The sequence below is a fragment of the Euwallacea similis genome, chromosome 32, assembly GCF_039881205.1.
Source record: "Euwallacea similis isolate ESF13 chromosome 32, ESF131.1, whole genome shotgun sequence".
Taxonomy (NCBI): domain Eukaryota; kingdom Metazoa; phylum Arthropoda; class Insecta; order Coleoptera; family Curculionidae; genus Euwallacea; species Euwallacea similis.
In genome coordinates, this window is record NC_089640.1 from 1,298,654 (window position 1) to 1,319,707 (window position 21,054).

At 36.2% G+C, this 21,054-nt stretch overlaps 1 protein-coding gene across 2 annotated transcripts in view; it reads right to left on the reverse strand.

The window, feature by feature from the left end:
• The window catches only part of vkg (viking), a 51,688-nt gene extending 30,754 nt beyond the window's left edge, over positions 1–20,934 (reverse strand). For both annotated transcript variants that reach the window (XR_010752884.1, XM_066403960.1), the window contains exons 1-11: positions 20,815–20,934; positions 2,585–2,782; positions 2,487–2,531; positions 2,351–2,432; positions 2,097–2,299; positions 1,589–1,837; positions 1,367–1,529; positions 1,060–1,302; positions 781–1,008; positions 532–678; positions 231–473 (exon numbers count right to left, since the gene is read on the reverse strand). Coding sequence is in view for 1 of the 2 variants with exons in the window: in XM_066403960.1 (XP_066260057.1) it covers positions 231–473; positions 532–678; positions 781–1,008; positions 1,060–1,302; positions 1,367–1,529; positions 1,589–1,837; positions 2,097–2,299; positions 2,351–2,432; positions 2,487–2,531; positions 2,585–2,782; positions 20,815–20,898 (1,885 nt within the window). In the remaining variant the exon portion in view is untranslated. The remainder of the gene's footprint in view (positions 1–230; positions 474–531; positions 679–780; positions 1,009–1,059; positions 1,303–1,366; positions 1,530–1,588; positions 1,838–2,096; positions 2,300–2,350; positions 2,433–2,486; positions 2,532–2,584; positions 2,783–20,814) is intronic.
• Between the last annotated feature and the right edge of the window lie 120 nt (positions 20,935–21,054).

Genomic DNA, 21,054 nt, shown 5'->3' on the forward strand with positions numbered 1-21,054 from the left:
GGTTGAGTCAGTTTATGTTCTGGGGACTCGAGCATTCAATTATTTTATCATATATCAATAAAACCCCTACTCTTTGAAATACAGGGTATTAGGGTTTGAGGTTTTTTCAGTATTTTCCATATTGTTCCTATAGTTTTTGCGATAATTCAGCCAAATTTTTGCTATAAGTTGCTTGCTTAAAATCGTCAATAAAATTAAGAGATCCTGTATTGTCCGAATTCAACAACTACCTTCTTCTGCAATCATTTTGGACCTCGGCGGCAACTGAACCGAACCCGGTACACCCGGGGGCCCCAATAGACCCTTCATTCCTGGTTGTCCCGGCATGCCATCCAGCCCAGGTAAACCCGGTGGACCCGGTTTTCCGGAAAAACCCACAGGCCCTCTTGAACCCGTTAAACCCACGAAACCGATAGTTCCAGGTCGTCCGTGTCTTCCGGGCTCTCCCCGATCGCCTTTTCCACCTGGGCGACCTGGAAAACAATTCAGAAATTGTCAAGCGGGAAAGTAAGAATTGCAATATCTCAGTACCTGGTTGACAAATACCGCAGTCGTCTCCTCTACGACCTTTAAAGCCTAGACCGCCATAGAACCCGGGGATTCCGTCATCTCCTTCGAGTCCGGGTCTTCCAGGAGGGCCAAGAGGACCGCGGGGACCACGTATTGGTTGACCAATTCCTGTATTGAGATAACAACAAAAAGCATACATTAGGTACGAGTACAGTTTACTTCACAGATCAAATTAACATGTTAAGTTTTATAAGAGGTCTTGTATATTACCGGGAAAACCTTTAAATCCTCTGTCACCGGGATCGCCCCTTTCACCTGGCGGCCCGTCGTAACCTTGTAGCCCAGGAATCCCCGATGGTCCCTGAGGACCAACTACGGTTTCACCTTTAAGCCCTTTCTCCCCGGAAAGCCCTGTTGGGCCCGGAATCCCTGGTTGTCCCCTTCTGCCGGGCGTCCCTGGATGACCGTCATCACCACGCTCTCCTTTTATTGAAATACCTACCCCACAATAGAATAGTTAAAAAAAGGATATATTTTTGTAAATAGTACCTTTGATGCCAGGGGGACCCGTTTGCCCGGCAGGACCAGGAGGACCCGGTGGTCCAATGGGACCAGATATTCCCGGAGGTGCCGGCAAACCCGATAAACCGGGCAAACCGGCATATCCAGTGGGCCCCTGTCTACCAATCGGACCGTCTATTATTTGGTCCATCAAGGGATCGTATACACCCGGTGGCCCTTCTACCCCTTGAATTCCGGGAATCCCGAATCTACCATCTTCACCTTGTTCACCTAATATAAGAAGACGATAATAAACACCTTTCTTTATTTTTTTAAATTTTATTAATCAAATAACCTTTTCTTCCATCTTCCCCGGGTATACCCTCATATCCCGGCGCTCCTTTATATCCTTTCTCTCCAGTCTGACCCAGCGGACCTGGTTTCCCTTGTTTTCCCGGAGGACCATCTTCCCCTCTTTCACCTTTAGAGCCGGAATTACCTTTACGCCCTCCAACTCCCTTTAAACAGATCGAACCATGGTAGAAGGCTCTTTCCTTAAGGGCGAAATGCAACCTACCGGTCGACCCCTTTCTCCTGCATATCCCTTCCAACCGCTTTCCCCTCTTTCTCCCTTCAAACCCCTATCACCGGGTTGTCCTTTTTGCAAGAGCATATTAGATTCTCCCTCCTCTTGAGTTCCAGTGTCTGCTCCACGTTCTCCAGGTACTCCTTGATCTCCTTGGGGACCTTTATGTCCTTTTTCGCCCTTACGAGCGTCACCGGGTAATCCCGGGCTTCCCATTATGCCTTGTGGACCAATTGACCCCTAGACCAAACCGCATAGTTTAAAACTCCCATCTCATAAATAGGGTTAAAAAAAATTTATGATTATATTCCCTAACGAGATTCGCAGAAAAGATAATGATAATTTAATTTCATGCTAAAAGTCCAACTAAAGGGTATTAAAAACACTTAAAACCACCAAAAAACCTCAAAAACAGTTCTAAGTCTAATAAAAAAAATGTAAAAATCATTAACATTAAGAAAAAATACATTTTAAACCTTTTAACAAATAATAACAATACCTCTACACCTGGGGGCCCTTGGTAGCCCCTCAATCCTGGTGGACCTATAGGGCCATCAAGTCCTGGTAGCCCGTCATACCCCGAGTCGCCCCAGTCTCCTTTTGTCCCTATAGAATTGCCACCCCCTTCGCCAGGCTCCCCTCTGAAACCTTGAGGCCCTCGTTGTCCTTCTGTACCTCGACTACCTGGGTATCCCCTAGTACCTATATGTATATGGGTTAATATAAATTTGCATTAAAAAAATTGAATTTGACCTTGGGATCCAGGGCGGCCATCAGTTCCATTACAACCGTCCAACCCATCCGGCCCTGGCACGCCTATATCACCGGTTTGGCCCTACATTTACGTAATATATTACATACGTATATGTAAGTATGTACTAAGACTTACTGGTCGTCCAGGTAGGCCTGTTGGACCTCTATCGCCAGCATCTCCCTTTAAATTGTTTACTTCAACAGCTTTATTTATTTACTTTATGAAAAACTTACTCTAGGGCCTTTATCGCCCATTGCTCCATACACTCCATCAGAACCTTTTTCGCCTTTACTTCCAAGGCTTCCAGGGTAACCATTGTCACCAGGAGGGCCTCGTAATCCTGGTAATCCGGGAATACCTTCCGCCCCTAATCGTCCTTTGATGCCTGTGCAGTTGCATTTTACAGGGGTGCTACACCCTGAGCACTTGCCCTGGAGAACAAATAAATATAATATAATATAATAAACGAGCACAAGAAATTGCCTTAACACTTTTAATTTAAGTTTAATAGACGATTCATCGATAGGCGTTGATCCCAACAATACCAGCATACCGTGAGCATCAATAATAGCTTTAAATCTGTTTTATTATGATCGATTGCTTGTATGTTGCATTTAAGTGTTTTAATGAATTTTACATCTGAGATTCTTTGAAGCCTCTACATCTTTCTATTAGCTCAAATTCACTAGAAAAACTTGATTGTAGCTTTATTAGTAATTAGTGACATATTAAAATAGCAGCTAAACACCAGATGTCCGAAGATGGAATTTATTACATAAATTCTATGTTGTCAGCTTTCGCTACAAACTAAAATTTATAAAGTAGTGAATATGTAAATTGGATAGTTATTCTGCTGGTTACGGCATGATTGATAACATTGTAACATTGAAGTAAGTGTTGCTGGGAAATGCTCTAATCTCAAGGAATTACTTGGAATAAAGTTAGATTTATTTATTAAGAGTGCGAGGCGTATTTCTACCAATAGCTTCATAACAATATTTGAAGAATTTGTTTAGAATTCATCCAAATGCAGCAATAACTTGAAGACAATAATAAGTCTGGCAACATGGGATACCCTCTAATGTATGACGTTAAGCTATCTTGAGCCATGAGATCTCTAAAACAAAAAAGTGGTGCTGCGTTGCCATTTAGGGCACGCGATCTGATTACTAGGGATATTTTTGGCAAAAAAATTTTTTCAGTATTTTCTACTACATGCACTAAATTTAAACGTTAAAAGTCTGACCCGGTTGCCATATATGGTAATGCAAGTACTGGAATGTTCGATGTAGTTCGAGTGGCGCTACACTCATTTTTGACCTTTATAAATGCCTTATTGTGAATAACGATCGACAGATTTATAACCCAGTTGTTTCATGTAGGGATCTACACGGTGGCCGGAAAATTTAATTACCAACTCTTCCAACTAAAAAGTTACACAGAGGCAATTATTTGTTGACCAAACGGCTTAACATCGATAAATTTTGAAGATTAAAATCCAGGCCAGTGAAAATAATGTATACTGCAGACCATGTTGCAGCATCGAATGTGATTTGTTTGTTTTATATGTCTAAAAAGTTATGCAATCGAGGTTATTTTCTAATTTCTGAAGAGCGGTTGCTTGGCAAATTTAAACGATTTTTCCGATAAGATAAACAAACGGTCTGGTTACTGTTATTTTTACTTACGCATCGGAAGCAATAAAAAGCGCGTTAATACAAAATACGACGAGGATGTAATCCAGAATTTTTTACTGGTTGATCTAGTGGCAATTATTGATGAGAATCTTCATAGCCCAAACTTACGTTTGGCTATCAAGATGCAACTTTAATAAATAAATTTGTGTTGAATCTATTTATAAATTTTATAACGGAGCCATTAATTAAAAAAAAAGAAGAATACAAAAAGATCGAAGCGATTTGATTAAAGCACAAACGAAATGTGATCTAAGGAACCTTCGTGGGTGGCTAATATCAATGCGTACTTCCTACAGAGGGCACCTACGCTGGGTGCCTTCAATAAATTCACATGAAATGTTTTTAGTGGACGATCAGTTTTTAACATTTATTTTTATATTCTTAAGAACTTTGAATTTAAAGGACTCTGGGTTGGTGAAGTCGTCGCGTCCGCGCAAAATAGGGTTGAAGCTTTTGAAATATGAAAAGAATCAAGAGTGTGAGTAATCAAAAGCTCAAAACCGGAATCTAAAATATCTCAAAAAACAGAAAAAAAAAACAAATTATGCTATTTTCCAGTAATCCGGATCAAGAATTTTATATTTTTTCCCTCAAAGTTGAACCTCTATTTGATTGGAAATTTCCTGTTTTCTGGAAAACTTCACACGTGTAGTACCCACTTGACGTGACTCATTGCTGTAGGTGGTACCAAATAACGAGAGGCAGACATTGTTATTAATTATGCCATCTGAATGGACCATACTCCTTATCAATTAGTACGGAAACGAATGGTGCAAAATTTATCACACAATTTTGACGGTTTGTGGAGGACACGAAATACTCTTCCCTTGATAAGCATGTTTTGTTCATTTATAACAGTGACTAAGCTAAGCGGGTTAAATCTACACGAAATTAACCTAAAATTGTAGCATATTGATTGATTAAACATGGAATAACAGGCCGCTGGGGCATTGTAGTCTATAATTTGAGCGGCACAAGATCAAATCATTCCGTTTACGGCTCGATGGAAGCACTGTAATTAATTGATTTGAATGGGCCGGCAAGATCTCAGATTCATATGACCGCTTGGAAAGATGGATTTTTGTATTAACACCACATATTTGCATAAAACGTTTAATTATTGCTCTCGTGTAATCAGAACACGCATGCCATATGTACTGATTAGGAGATATTCCGAGAATTGAAACACTTGCACTGATAATACATCCGGCAACAATAACCTCCAAAGATGACTTTTTGCTCTTTTCGACCTATCTTGCGGTGGTAATAACATGGTTCAGAGTAAAGAGTAATTCATTCAAAGCCGAAGATTACACTTAAAGTGTTTTTCAATGGGTTTCGTTAATTGATATTATTCTCATAAATCGATTTATCACAAACGTCCAAAAGAGAAAATGCGGGAATTTGTCCAGTTAGAGGCAGCAACATTAATCGGATCCATGGTCTTTGCCCTCTGGATTGGACATTGCAATTTTTGCGTTTTCGCAGAAGTCTCGGATAAAGCTGCTTGCTCAGCTATGCAGGCCTAAAGTTACTGCGGTTGTTTACTCTACTCGGTTAACGGTTTTGATAAATTGAATACAAAGTATTAAAAGTAGAATTCCACGTGTCTAAGAGCGGTTTAACTTCACGGATTGAGTCATAAACACTCCTTAAGGACCAAAATTTAAATATAAATTAATGTCGCCTACTTCAAAAATGTAATATTGAACTCCGTAACCCAAAGCTGAATTATTTTAAGAAATATCGGCCCAGTTTGATGAATGCATGAGTAATTCCAATTCGTGTTGGCCAAGCCAAAAGCCTTGGGGAATAAACCAGGATTTTATGTTCTTCTTATTTTTGGAAATTCAACTTCAAACAATAAACTACTTTTACTCCAAACCATCGTAAATTTTTAATACTTTTCGAAAACGGCAGCCGAATTATTGTTCTTATAGCATCTGGTTTCGCGTTTAATAAATCCGGGTCTCGAATATCTCAATTTATTCATAACTAAGTTTGGAATGACAAAAGGACATAAGCAATTAAGCGTTCACACTATTGGCCATATTTAGGAGCACATTTATCTGTTTTCCATCTGCGCCTAGAGGTTTCCAACAAGGACATTCAATCCCGACGAAATGGTTATTTGCACTTGCAAATCATGAGAAGCCATTAATATTCATTGCCTACATGAATTCTGCAATAAATGTCTTTGGAAGAGAAGTTTTTAATTAATTATTTAACGATCAGAGTAATGAGGCTCCGCGGCTAAATTAAATACACTAAAATTAAAAAAATAATGTAAAAATCACCATCTTGGTGACATATCGCTCCGTTTACTTGCAGGGAGGCGAATGTCTTGAGAGATTCTTTCATTATTGTCGACCTGGAGAGCGGCCAAACAGACGCAAGCGGTAAAACTAAATATATTATAATATAATAATATATAAATTATGAATATTAAGTGGTATTAAAATGGGATGGAATTACAATATATAGAGTGTTCCAAAAAGGTGGTGCCAAACTTGAGGAGATTATAGAAGATATTACGGTAGATAATTTTTGCATGTAAACTCGTAGTCGAAAATGAGCAGTTTCAGCTTTGGAACAATTTTTGTCAAAAAATTTAACATTTTCTCGTTGACACTAAGACATCGATATTTAAGTGATTTTTATTAAAAACGTTTGTTATAACGTTCCTATCGAGATACGGTATAGAATGTGGTGCCGACAAGATCACCACATTTTCGAATCACCCTGTATACTGATTTTGCACTAAAATTATCACTCGATTCGGTCATTATAGCAACTTTAAAAAACTCTAACACCAAATATTTCGCACACCGGGTATTTTTCATCGAAAAATCTCTAGAACAACAGTGATTTTATGAAATTAAATGCAAAGTAACAATTTAAGTAATTTACTTGACAAAAAAATGGCAGTTTGCTGAAGTTTGAATATGAAGTTGCCCCAATTAAAACAAAATCGATTTTTTAATTTTTTGGCAAAATTTTAGTTCTTTCAATAAAGCAAGTTTCGATCATGCTCGGAATCGAGAAACACGTTCCCCAATGGATGTCTTTACGGCCTGTTAACCAAAAAATACTAGGTTTAATTGCGGCGCGCTCAAAAGGTTTAACTTAAAAAATGAAATTTTGGCTAAAAATCAAAAACCGATAAAATTGATTAAATGTTGAATCATCCGGTATATTTACAATATGTACACGTTCTAATTTCATAATGGACTGAAATTTTATGCGTTCCAGATTTCTAATCTTTCGAAAATGTGACAACCGACATTCGCGACACATCAAGGAAGTGGAGTTAAAAATATGTCGTAAACTTTGGAAATGGCTCCGAAATAATAAATACCGTATTAAGGGTAATTATCGGCAGTAAAAATGATAGGTGCAATTTGTCCACTACTTGGGAGGTCTATTTGGGACAGGAAGATGTGGCATACGCACGAATGGCGAGATTGGTCGTTGGAAATGGAAACGCGATGAAAAATCTTAATGAAAAGTCAAAATATCAATCACTCACCGATGAAATTTGTAGGCGCCATGTGTGGCTGAAATGCATGAATGGTTCTGACTGCAGTTTATTACATTGGAGAGGGTTCCTTGAACCTGTTGGGTGATGAAAAACTAATAGAAGTCACCTTGTACTCTTGGATTTCTTTAAGGCTTGAAACCGTTATCGCTAATTTCGTATGTGCATTTTGAGTTAACAAACCACATACTAATAAGATGTTACAGAAATCTCTCAAACGGTAGAATACTAAGTACAAACCAAAGGTACGTAATTTTTGGAACCCAAGCATCTGCATGTACTTCTCCATAATCTCGATAAACCACATGCAAACCGTTCGTCCTCTAAGAACATATGGCTTTCCGAGTTATTTACATGCTTACAAAGGCATGTCAGAGAAATATGGAGAAATTATGTCATCGTCGGATTGCACACGACTTATCTGACGTCATAAACAAGTTTATCCCATTGCAATGTTTAATTAGTATAGCGGACAGGCCGTTTAATAGAGCTGGTGTTGATGGAGACATATTGTAATTTATTTTTATTGTAGTGATGTACTAGAGAAAATTGGAACTCTATTGAAATCTTAACTGTGTCACTACCGATGAAATAAAGTGCCGGCAAAGAACTCGCCTGATAAGCCAATCGGTTGACCACATTTAGCTGGGTCACCTTATCGCGATAGTTGCCCTAAAATTCGACAAAACCCTGACAAATATGGATAAATTTAGACATTGCATAATAATAATATTTTTTTGTTGCTCAATGGCGTATAATTTAATTGGTGCTCATGAGAAATTCAAAATTTTCTAAATTCTAGTAGTATTCCGAATGAGTGAGAAGACACAAGATTTTTGTGTCTACAACGATAATTATTTTCACTAAGTGTGGAAAATTCTAAAGTTTTGTTGTTTTGCTTTGCGGCCTAAAAGGCTAAAATTTCTATAATTCCCTTCAAGAAGTCAAATTCGGGAGTCGCGCTTCGACATATCCTAATCAGTGAAACTACAGTCTTTCATGCAAAACTGCAAATTTTTAAATTTTATTTCGTTGTCTGAAAAGTCAGAAACTCCAAAAAAGAGCGAAATTCTGGTTTGCAAACTGAGGCATTAAAAGCCAAAAATTTCAGTCGCAAGCCCAAATAACGACTTGAACTTGTTCGATTTGAATGGCACATCAGCTCAGGTTGTTGTAACAGAATTGTGCGAAGTTTCTTCTTACAAATCACATTAAATCAAAGCTTAATACTCATTTTAATAAAATTACTCGAAGAGGTGCACCTACTTGAATGCGTACCTCCTTTTAAGTACAACTGTTCGCGATGTAAGCCCTGTCGTTGCTTTCAAGATAAACCTTTGACAATATTATTTTATTCAGTTCTTAAACTATTTAACCAGCATTAGTTCATATATTTGAACAAGCGCTCACTCATGTAATGTGTATAATAGCACACACCACGAACGCAAATTTACAGGATCGCGGGTCAATGGTTTTCGGTAAATAATGCTTTATAACAATCTAATTCCAAACATTTTCCTGAATAATTTGTTAAACAAGATTATTGGTTTTTGCAGTAAACAATTACATCATGTGCCACACTGCACTATTGTCTAATCAAAACATTGAGCCGACACTCGTGCAATTTTTAGCATAAATTTCTGTATACATTGTGATTTAGGCATCACTATAATATAATTAGTGCCAAATGAACGTTAAACATTCACATTTCTTTCCGTGGAAACATGCTATTAGGGCTTACTTAAAGGAGAAGCGCATACATATTCATAGGAAGCTGAAAATGATTACCTAAGTCCTGGAAGCTGCATTAATGTAACTGTACCAAAATACATGTTTCACTAATTATTGTCTTCTGAAGACATACTATGTATGATATTCAATCCCATGAATTTAAATTAAACCGCAATGTGACAGCGTTCATCAATATCCACACTGTCATGGCCGCTGCCGCTGCCTTCAATTGCCACTGTTGCCAGATTGTTAGGATTTTCCACGAGTTCGGAGAATTTTCCTCGAATTTCGGTCGAACTTCTTTCTTCTGGATAGTCTTCAGTATAATTTAAAAGAAACAGGTTTTTATGTGCGTCCACATCAATGCAATCAAGGCCAATTTCTAATTATGCAATACATCATTAACACATATCCCGAAAATAAACACGTGTTTCGATGGTATGTTAAAGCATCCAATTTAAGGCATAATAATCACCGGTTTCTTCTCGCTTCAATGCACTTTTCGATGCGACTTAAAATGAGCTCGCTCTCATGGTTTTTCTCTATTGACAACCCGATCTTTAGTCACGTCATTCATTATCCAAATTAATTCCCGGTAAAAATTACATTACTTATTAGTATCGGCCGAGGTAAGGAATATAATTATAAATATTAAAGAGCGCCGGCGTTTTGTTCCTCAAACCAACATCCATATGTCTCCTGTCATGCATCGCTGTGTTCCACCTTTGATAAATCTTTCAGCCGAATTTCGACCACGCTCTTTGATTTTTCCGAAAACCATATTTGAAGCGCCTGTTTGTTTATTTATCAGAAAAATGTTACAAATAGACTGATGGAACAACTATTCTATTCTATATATTGGGTCGAGACCAGCCCACCATGGGTGACTTAATCCAACCCACGTAACCTTTTTTGTGTCTCGGTGGGTCCACCTGTAACTTATAATACAACTACGATATCTTAGGCCTTGTACATGCGATATAATAGGAGGAATTGCAATATAATGATCTCTGTTTTATGCATATAATTAAACTGAAGTTGTAAACAACTGTAGAAATGCTGCATATTAGTGTTTGTTTGATTTCGCAGCACGTAATCAAAAATGGCTAAGCCGCACTAAAAGTTGAATAACCCGGCAGTAAATATTTAAATTTAGATACATCAAAGGTACCACAATGTAGTTGAATGCTTCCGACATTCCTCCGGTGAGGGCATTTGGAAATTTGTATGAAAAAATTGGAGTTCTGGCAACAATGCTTGCCATGCTGTCAAATTGAAGCTGTGACAAGTTTGAAACAAAAGAGTGGCGCCGTGATGCCATTTTTGTCATTTTCGGAGAAATATTATTTTAGTTGCGAGTGTTAAGACTCCTGTAAAACGAAACCTTGACCAATCACGTTGTAGAGCACAACATATTTTTAGCGTTGAAAATAATCACAACTTCCTCTGGCCTCTAAATTTGAGATAAATGTGAAGTTACATGTTTTAAGTAGCACTATCGTCAATATATGATATGTGGATTTAAATAATAGTTAAAAGTGACATAATAACCTTATTTAATATTTGTTTTGCGCAATTATATTATCCCAGCCTTTTTATCAGAAATCTTCGGCGTATTTCACGTGACCAGCCCAAATGATATATGTCTACGGGGTGATGTAAATTTCCCGGAGTCGTGTCCAACAAATAACGGCATTGGTCAAGAAATCGTGTGTGCCGAAGTCTCATTCTCTCATTTCTTGTTCATATTTCATATAAGGCAGCGTTAACACTGTCGGGAACAGTTTCAGTCAAAGAGTCAAAAGGGTATTCACCTCCTGATAGCGGCGAGTCTGCAGGAAGTAAACGCCAGTTCGACCCAATTTTTCTTCCACCTTATCTCTATTTTGGATAAATTTGCGAAGTGACTAAAGATCATCCCTTTTTGTGTTACAACAATTTTCATAAAATCGTTCCGAAATTCGTAAAATTGAAAGATCATTCAGAAACGTGAATGTAAAAAAAAAATTGTGAGTAACAAGTTTTTTCTTAAATTTTTACGTTTTTAAACCTCTCTCAGAATGTTAATGACTTTAGAGAAATCATCTGGCAAATCACAGGTTTTGTCAGAGAATCGTCAGAGCTTTAATAAAGTTAAGCTTAATAAAGCTTAGATAAAGTTATAGAGGTATCTTGTTTTTGAAATTTGCTGAAATTTTCAAAAAAGCTTCAAATCACACATTGTTTTTACATGTTTTTCTCAATTTTTTATGCATTTTTAAGCTCTTTTGGAAACGCTAGTGAATTTAACAAAACATACTGCTAAGCTTAAGGTTTTGTACCAGTAGCGGACTTATAAGTAAACAGGCCCCGGTGTAAAGCATATTGATGTTATCCTCAGGTGCCTTCAGGAACAGTATCGAACTGTGCGGCTATAGATATATTGACCACTGTTCATAGTCTGAAAGAAAATACTAGCTAATGCACTAGTATTTAAAGCAATGCAGTATTTTTGCATATTTTATAACTCAATAACTTTAGGAAATTTTGGAAGTTTTCAGCAATCGGAATAGAACTTACGATGTCTTTTTTCGCATTAGTTTGATTTTACCAAATAAGCTTAAGAACTTTTAAGGCATAAGACTTGAGTTTCAAAATGATTTTTGCGGAAATGTTAGGTAAAACTGGTTTTTAGGTTGCTTCCTGAAATTCTAACAAAACGAAATTACAAAAAAATCCAAGTCACTGAAAAGAATTTAATATATATATATATAATCTTTATTTCTCAATTAAGAAATGGGCTATCGACCAATGTGGTCTTTCTGCCCGTGAAATATAACTTAAAGGTATTAAAACTAATAGAAGGGAAGAAAACAAACAATTAGACAGCCGGAAAAATGAAAAACTCACTCCATGAAGTAGTCCAGCAGGGTTTTAGAGGGGAACAGGAATCGGTGTTGTCTCGTCTGTCAAGAATTTAATAATATCATCTTCTTGCGATTTTTTGATCTGCATAATGGAAACTTGATGAGGAACTCCAAAGTGACTAACGAAAATTGACTTTTGAGGAGCGGTCTGGATTTTTGAGCAACGGAAACTACCCTGAGAGGCAATTCACGGGCCTCCTTAGCTTTTCAGAATTTAGCAAGAGCCCCAACTGATTTAAATTTACCTGTTTTTGAGTAATCTGAAGTGACCTGAATCCCCAATTACAATTATTTTTGACGATTTTTTTAAATGACCTAGTGTAAATCCACGACTTTTCAATACACCCATCAATCTCAAGCCAATGCATATTACTTCATATTTTAATTACTCAACATCTAGTAGGAACGATTGAAAAGGAATGATAACGTAAATATTTGCACGCAGTTCTACCAAAAAAATGTAAAAATTTGAGCCACCCCTTATATTGAGCTACAATTTCACTCCTTTCTAATTCAGCAGTTCAACTTATGCCACCCTGTAGTAACAAGGTACGTCTCATAATCATAATCCTGTCATACGCATCTCAGTCACGATTAATTTCGATTGATTTCACTCCATAAAAGGTACTGCTGATCTATTGTAACTATCTTTTTCACGCCGAATGATCGAACGGACGTTAATCCGATTCGATCATTCTCTTACATGTAAGGTTAAAGAATTGGGTCAAACATAAACTTTTCTAACACATGTTCACTATCTGCCTATATAATTCTAAATATATTGTCGGATAAACAATGAACATCATCACAGGAAATAGCATGATACATAAAACTGAAAATTAGACTTGAACCTGCTGACTTAGTTTCTCTTAGCGTAAACAAAGTTTTTTTTTTGAAGCTTCAGAGAAGAGGTTAAAGTTGGAATTTAGATAGCGGAAATGTATTTTGTGTGGGCTCCCATACCGGGTGATTCAAGAAGGTGGCTCGCCCTTGTAACTTTGTGTTTTTAAGCTCAGAAAGTTGAAATTTGTAGAGGAACTTTATGAGAATAGAGCCGATTGATTGACATTAATGACATTTATCTAGCGCTTCCGGTTTAACCGGAAATGACCTCAACTTTTGATTTTTAAACGTAATGCACTATAAAACTTTTATTTTATGAGCAATTTAAATACCGAAAAACAGTTTTTTTCCATTAATTAAAAATGAATTATTTAAATTGCTTATAAAAGAAAAAGTACTCAATAAAATGACGAATTAGTATTTTTCCCTATAATTCTGACCTAAAATTGTGCCCAATACATATACGTCAGTGGCGTATCTCGACATGAAAAAACTACAAAAAAAAATATATATTTTTTAAAATGACATATTTTTAGACTAAAAATGACCTCCAGATTCCAAAAAAGAAAAAAATTATAGGGCATTACGTTTAAAAATCGAAAGTTGAGGTCATTTCCGGTTAAACCGGAAGCGCTAGATAAACGTCATTAATGTCAATTAATATTCTCATATAGTTTCCCTCCAAATTTCAATTTTCTGAGTTTAAAAACAAAAAGTTATAAGGGCGAGCCACCTTCTTGAATCACTAGTTATAGAGATTTTCGGGCCAGGCCAGCACTGCCTTCACAACTTGTAACAGCCTTTTTCGATGATAGAATACTAAACAATTTAAATTACGTGGCGCCGAAATTAATAATTCAAATGTCTATAAATAAATCTAAACATCTGGAATTGGAAGCTTTTTTAACTGCGCATTTTTAAACGGTCGAAATTAGATCTTTAATCCCTTGAAGATGTATGTAGTGTTCATCAAGTTAGCAGACATATCTAGAAGACCATCGAATATTTCTAAATTCACTCATCCGATATACGACCACTTTAAGAGGAATCTCAGACTGGGCAGATGCAGAAAGCCGTCGATTTATAAACCTGTCCTGCCGCAAGAGGTTACAACAGAAAACTCATTTCTTGCGATGCCGTAATGGCATTTGTTCTTCTCGTCCTTGTTCTTCGAAGAAGATGATGTAATCAGTGAACTTGAAAATGCTCTTTTGAAAAGCTCATTGAAGGAAAAGGTCCTTGATTTGTGAAACCTGAAATTTCTTTCTTGCCCAAAGAGGTGATCGATAAAATCGACTAGACTTGCGAAATTGGGCTGCAATTTTATGGTTTTCGGCGGTTGTTTTAGGCCATGTGGCTCGCTGGCGTTCTCTAAATATTTTAGTCTGCAGTAAACAATATATTCAAATTGGCCGGTTAAGAAAATTAAGGAGTGTTTCCCAGATGATATGTATGTGGCTAGTCAAAGCCAGAGTGTACATACAGGGCGTAACATTTAAGTTGAGGCATCGCAATATCTCGAATAATAAGCGCTCTACAAAAAAAATGTTTATTATGAAAATCTAATTATTCCGCGGGGGAAATACATTGATGCTAGAATTACTGCCCCTCTGCCCCTTCTCGCGGGGGATGGGGGGTCACTTTGATTTCTTAAATGGCATCCCCTACTTTTTATTGCAGATTCGAATTCTACGAAAAAACACGTAGAATTTGTCTGGAACATTTTTTCCCGTTCACAATAGATGGCGCTGTGATCAGCGAAATTTAATTTTTGCTTAAAAAAAACCCTTTTTTTACGCTTTGTTGGGGATAAATAAAAATAATACATTTTTCGTTTAAGCGTATGAAAAAAGAAATAACTTGAAGAAACAACTAATTGCAACGACTTGTGCGTATCAGGAATGCTTGTGCCGAAATTCCAGCAGACGCACCTCTCGGTTGTGCTCGGCCGTTCGAAATGCGGATTAATAAGTGCACTGAAATTGAAGGTCATTTTGAGCACTTACTTTAAAAACTACCTGCAAAAGTTTTTGCTTACATCGATCTTAGAACGGATTTCACCAAACATTCCGGTGAATCACAAGCGAAAGGGAAGTTAAATTTCGCCGAGCACAACGCCATCTACCGTGAAGTGGAAAAAAATGTTCCAGACAAATTCTACGTGCTTTTTTCGTAGAATTCGAATCTGCAATAAAAAGTAGGGGATGCCATTTAAGAAACCAAAGTGCCCCCCCCCATGCCCTCACAAGGAGGGGCAGAAGGGCACTAATTTTAGCATCAATGTATTCCTCCTGCGCAATAATTAAACTTTCATAGTAGATATTTTTTTCGTAGAGCGCTTATTATTCAATGTATTGCGGTGTCTCAAGTTAAATGTTACACCCTGTATATGAATACCGCGAGAGCGAGAACATCCAAGCGAAACCATCCAGCTTCATAGAAAAAATGGGAATTTAATTGTAAAAACCAAAATGATTCAATGAGAACCAAATTGCCTTTACAGTGGGTCATTAAACATGATCCGCATTTGAAACACAAACAATCAAAGAGTAGTTTTACTGCCCATATTCTCGTTGAATTCGTAAAAGTAATAATCGCTTTCGTGAAAAATAGTTATCGATACTTCGAGATATTTTCGATAATAATCTAAAATGTATTGGCAGCAAACTATGTCCCATTTTTTTTAGAAATAAGAAGCAGAAAAAGAATTTCGAAAGTCCACGCTCAAAGCCTTAAAACTCTAAAAAAAAAAGATCAAAAGTCAACAAACCTGGCTTTGTTTGAAGAAACACTAAAAGGTAAGAATAATATTTTAAGAGGTTGTGTGTTGTTTCAACGAAATTACCATCAGCCTTCAGTCAGCTACTTAAATACACCGAAGAGATTCCTCTGTGATCGCTTTAAATTCGACTTTTACGATGCCTTTGAGAGTTAAAACGGTTACTTCTTCGCAACCTTCACACCCTGTATTGTTACAAAAATTCAAAATTTTATACATATGTCTGTTGAATCATAGCTATGGTACTTTTCAGTGCCCATATATGCAACATGTCAGTGATTTTGCACATCTGCGTTCGATATACCACTTTAGTTTCTATTTTTTTTCTTGTGTGGGTGTGAACGAAGGAGGTTTACCATGTGATTTTGTTGGTAAAAAGCAACTAAATCTGTTAAAAGCGCGTAGAAGAGAAAATTTCAGTTTTTCAGAAGGCAAAATTGCCAAAATGAAATTTTCTGAAAAATATGAAAACATATCTCATAATATTTTTTCATTGTCCGTATATGAGAGTTTTTAAAAATATTTTTTCTTTTTTTTAAATTTTTTAATGCGTCTTAAATTGTACTATTTAAAGAGTTATTCTGGTTCATGTAAGGACATATAGCCTCAAAATGGCGAACTTAGACCTGTAGCAGTTAGATAGCCACGCTTTTACATTGCTCATTCAAGGTGTATCAAAAAATGTGGGCTAGCTATACATAGCGGGCTTCTACGTTTAAAAATAAGAAAAAAATGTATATTTTTATTATCAATTTATAATATATTATTAAATAATTTATAATATCAACATGGGCCTGGAAGTGCTTCCTAACGGAAATACAGACTTTTAAAGATGGCGACCAAAAAGTAGTTTTTATTTAATATCATTGGACTTACTTTGGGCAGAGTTTTCAATTTTAGTATTATATTTACTAAAATTAGTATATACTTTTAGCAATTAGTCGCATTTTTGTAAGCTGCATTTTCAGCCACAACGTAAACAGAATTGGTATTCCAGCTCTTTCACAAGTGGTTAAAATCTTCGTTACCTCAGCTTTAATTAGTTGGAAGTCGGTTTCGTTCAAAATAAGTAATTGCTTAAATTAGTCAGGTGTAAATGAAGAGAACTCAAGCCTTGAAGGGCCTAAAAACGTCTGAAAGTTAATTAGTTTGAATGCCTCTAACAACGGGGAATAAATTATACCATAATGAAGTTACACACATGATTTATATTACGGTTTGAAGCCCTGTTAGTTTAGTTGCCAAAATTTTGGTCAAGAACCGTCTTGGCCGATAAGTAAAGATCAAAGTGTTAACAAAACACTAATAGTTTATCAAACATTTTTTTCTCTACTGAAACTTTGACCTCATTGCTGGAGTATTTATCGTTAAATGCGTAAATTTGAACCTAAATTATTACATCACTTTTGATCATCATGAAAGAAATTTATGTGAAGTAATTGAATTCGGTTTTAAAAAGTCTTTATCTGACAAACATTACGTCACCGCTCAACCTTATAGCAACCCAATTAACACTTTAAGTCGATTTCCGCAAATAAACGAGGAAAAAGTTAACGAACTATATGCTTACACATCTATAAACACCTATTTTTAGGTATACCGTGTGTGTTGACACTTCGGCAAAGCATCTGTTATAACATAGGAGGATTTTTTCCATGTATTTCTAGGGCTATTAATACCTCTTCAATTAGGATAAGCTTTTAGATGAAAAATTAGTTCTACTACACTATGAAGCGAATCCATCTCATAATCATCCTTGTACTATAAAGCCGTTTATAGTAATCGGGAAGAAAATGGCAACCCCGCGTTTAGCATTTGTTTTTCGACAAGGCTTCTTGGAATTTGAATGTATAAAAATGTTTCTATTTGGCGAGTAAAATCTTAATTTAAAAATCGATAGCAAACGCTTTAAGTAACATATAAATTGATAATGTTGATCGCGCTCTCAATGTTGTTTTTCAGGCTTCAAATCAAAGTCAAAATCTGACGTCAATTATCAAAAACAAAATCTAGTCGCAAAGTTGCCATTTAGGCAGTTTTCAAAATATTCTACTACCAAACTGAATTATTGGACTCTTGACTACCTTTTTAGAAGATCAGATTTCTGTCAATCATCAACACTTTGACAGGGGTAATCGAGCTCGAAACAGAAGAAATCGTCATTGCATCTGGATTAGGTTTAACGCCTCGCTTATAATGTAACAACAACAAATAATCAGTTTTGAAGGATATAAACTGTTCATCACAGCCGTGCACGGGTGCCAAAGAATTTATTTATCTTAGACACATTCCGATGGAAATCTGTTAATCAAATCATCGACAGGAGATATTGTTGGTCAATTAAAATTGCAACGAAAATTACAGTAGTAACAAGGACATTTCGTAGGGAAACTTATAGTTTTTAACTTCAGGTGTGGCAAATGATATGCTATGCCTGGTTTTCGTTGTAGGTGTAGGTTAAGTGTAGAATAACTTGCCTTGGCGCATAAATTTAACATAAATCGGGGCTCAAAAATAGAACTTCGGTAATTCACGTTTAAGTGTCTCCAAAGAATTGAATTTCCTTAAAGCAAATGTTTTATTTTAGATGTTTAAAAGTATTAAAATGTTATTGATTTGCCGCAGCTCTACGATTTTGACAAAACAATATGGCAACTGCGCGTTTGGCATTTGTTTATAAAATCAGGTTTTAATAAGTCTGCAACCCAGTTGACAGGTGCCGTCTTTTTTATTCAGAAATTGAGACCATAACGGAACGTCATTAGCAATTAATTTAAATCATATTCCAGAACCGTGTTTAAGACCCAAAATTCAATCTACTTATAAACCAATATGAAACACAATAACGTAAACTTCAATTTTTCATTAATTCTAACAGATTTTTGGATAAGGAAACCAAAAATTTGTGATTTTTGGAACTATTATGATTCAAATAAAGAAGGATAGCTGTGGGCGACAATTTTTTTACCTCAAAAACACCGATATAGGATATATACCAACGAAAGCTGACTAAACTAATAATGAGCAATAGAAAAATAATTAAACTAGTAGAAATTAAATCCAAAAGCTGACGATTGAACTTCTACAAGTACTCTAGGGAGAGTCAAATCGTTGAACTACACCATGAGTTAATTGTCAAATAGCACGTGGTGCGCACTACGTATGATATACGCTGTGGAAAACCTCGTACGAAAGTAAATCCAAAGTTTTCATAGCCAACGAAGGAGTTTTAATGCATGTCATGTGTAGAATAACAAAAAAACAAAAGTGAGGTGCATTGTTGCCAGACTGACTTACTTGCGTAAAAAAAAGTCAGTTATTAAGAATTATTTGATGCACTATCAGGATAATGTTTAAAAATTCCCAAATTTATATCTGGAACATAGCTGACAATATTTTTTCATTGCCCGTGTAGGAGAGTTTTCAATTGTTTTACACGGTTGCGTTCGAAACTTCACGTTGGTTTCTACTTTTTCCATTACAAAATTTGGACTTTAGATATCCTAAAAATACTTCTGCTTCGTAGTTTTTTGGCTATGATTTGACAGAAAGCTGCTAAATTTGTCAAAAATATACACAAGCACAACACATACTGGCTAGATTGAGCTAATTTTCTAATGCATCATTCAAAATAGTGGGGCTAAGAAAAAACAGTGAGTTACTAAATCGGTTAAATGGGGAAAAGTTGCCATATTTATATATCAATATACCATTAACGGCGTTGTCATATTATCTTCGATTTCCAAGATTTTATGAAAAATGTAAAATTGTATAATTACACTATCAATCGAAAATATTTCAAAAACTGTCATTGCCAAGATAGCAATAATGGGTCCTCTTAAACAAAACACCCTCTATAGGAAGCATCCTGTACAAACAAAAAGCGATCAAGTGACAAAACAATCCATCGAATCTGAATGTTCTACATCAGCCACATCTGTTCCTCTCGTGTTTGAATGATTGTAAGAAGGATGGAGATAAACGTCAAAATGGCACATTTGTCATTATCGTTATGCAGTGACAGAGACATTTTTGAAATATTTAATGTTTTACAGATTTCTTAACATTAACATTTGACGCTCTAAATGTAGTGGTCAAGTTCGTAGTTTTCATGGAAATTACTTTAAGGTGAAATTAGAGCCAAAATATTAATATCTTGGTAACTTTACCCAGAAGACGATTTCATTGAAAATGGAGAAATTGGCCAATAATGTTTTTGCGTGATTTAATGATTTAATGATATGTTGAGAGGAAGGGTAGGGGGGAGGGGTGTGATAGGATAATCAAACATTGTATGAGATTTGACATTGAATCACGGCGGCTTCAAACTATCATGAGTTTTTTGAAGTAAGATTTTCTATTTCTTTGGGGTTTAATACTATTATTTATACTTTTTTAAAGTCTTCTTTGACTTATAAAGTTTTAATACAGAATTCTTAGATGGTTATCAAAGAGCTATTCTGTTGAAAGCTAATTTTTAATAATTTGGGAAGTTTATACTTGAGGACCTTTTAAAAAACCTTCAGTTTGATAGTGAACTCACGATCATACATCAAGACTGTCTTAAAGGAGTTTGAGAGCTTAATAAAGTTCCATTAATGACAACGGGTGACACATGGGTTAAATTTTCAATTTTGAGCTTAGATATCTCAAAAACTGTGAGAGTATGTGGAAAAAATTGCCAGTTTAGAAAAGTGTTTTTAGTTTAAACATCTAATGTCATAATTCTGATTTCATCTGTCAAAGGAGAGATTTCAGATGCGTGACAAAACATGGAACACTCAGAATATTGAAAAATAACGAACTACAGAAAAATAAAGAAACCCTTCAAAGAAAATAATGATAGTTCCGCTTATGCTGTTGCAAATATTGTGATTTTTGAGGCGAATTCCAACTTTTGAGGCTATAATTTGCCGTTTCGAATATCTCCCCTCAACTTCAATGAAGTTTAATTGAAGTTACAACTTACCCAAGCCTGCACATCGGTCACAAACGTAAAAAACACGAGGCCTGCGAGGGCACTCGCCCAGCACACACCCGTCCGTAGCGGCATAGCACACTGGCTCCATATTTTCAAGCATCACTTTCAGTAAACCCAGCCCCCACCAAAACGACTTAAGTTCAGTTCGCGACGCTTCAGTTTAAGCCCTTATTGCATCCCTTGTTCTGCACCCATCAACCTGCAATTGTATACACGCATTACACCCCT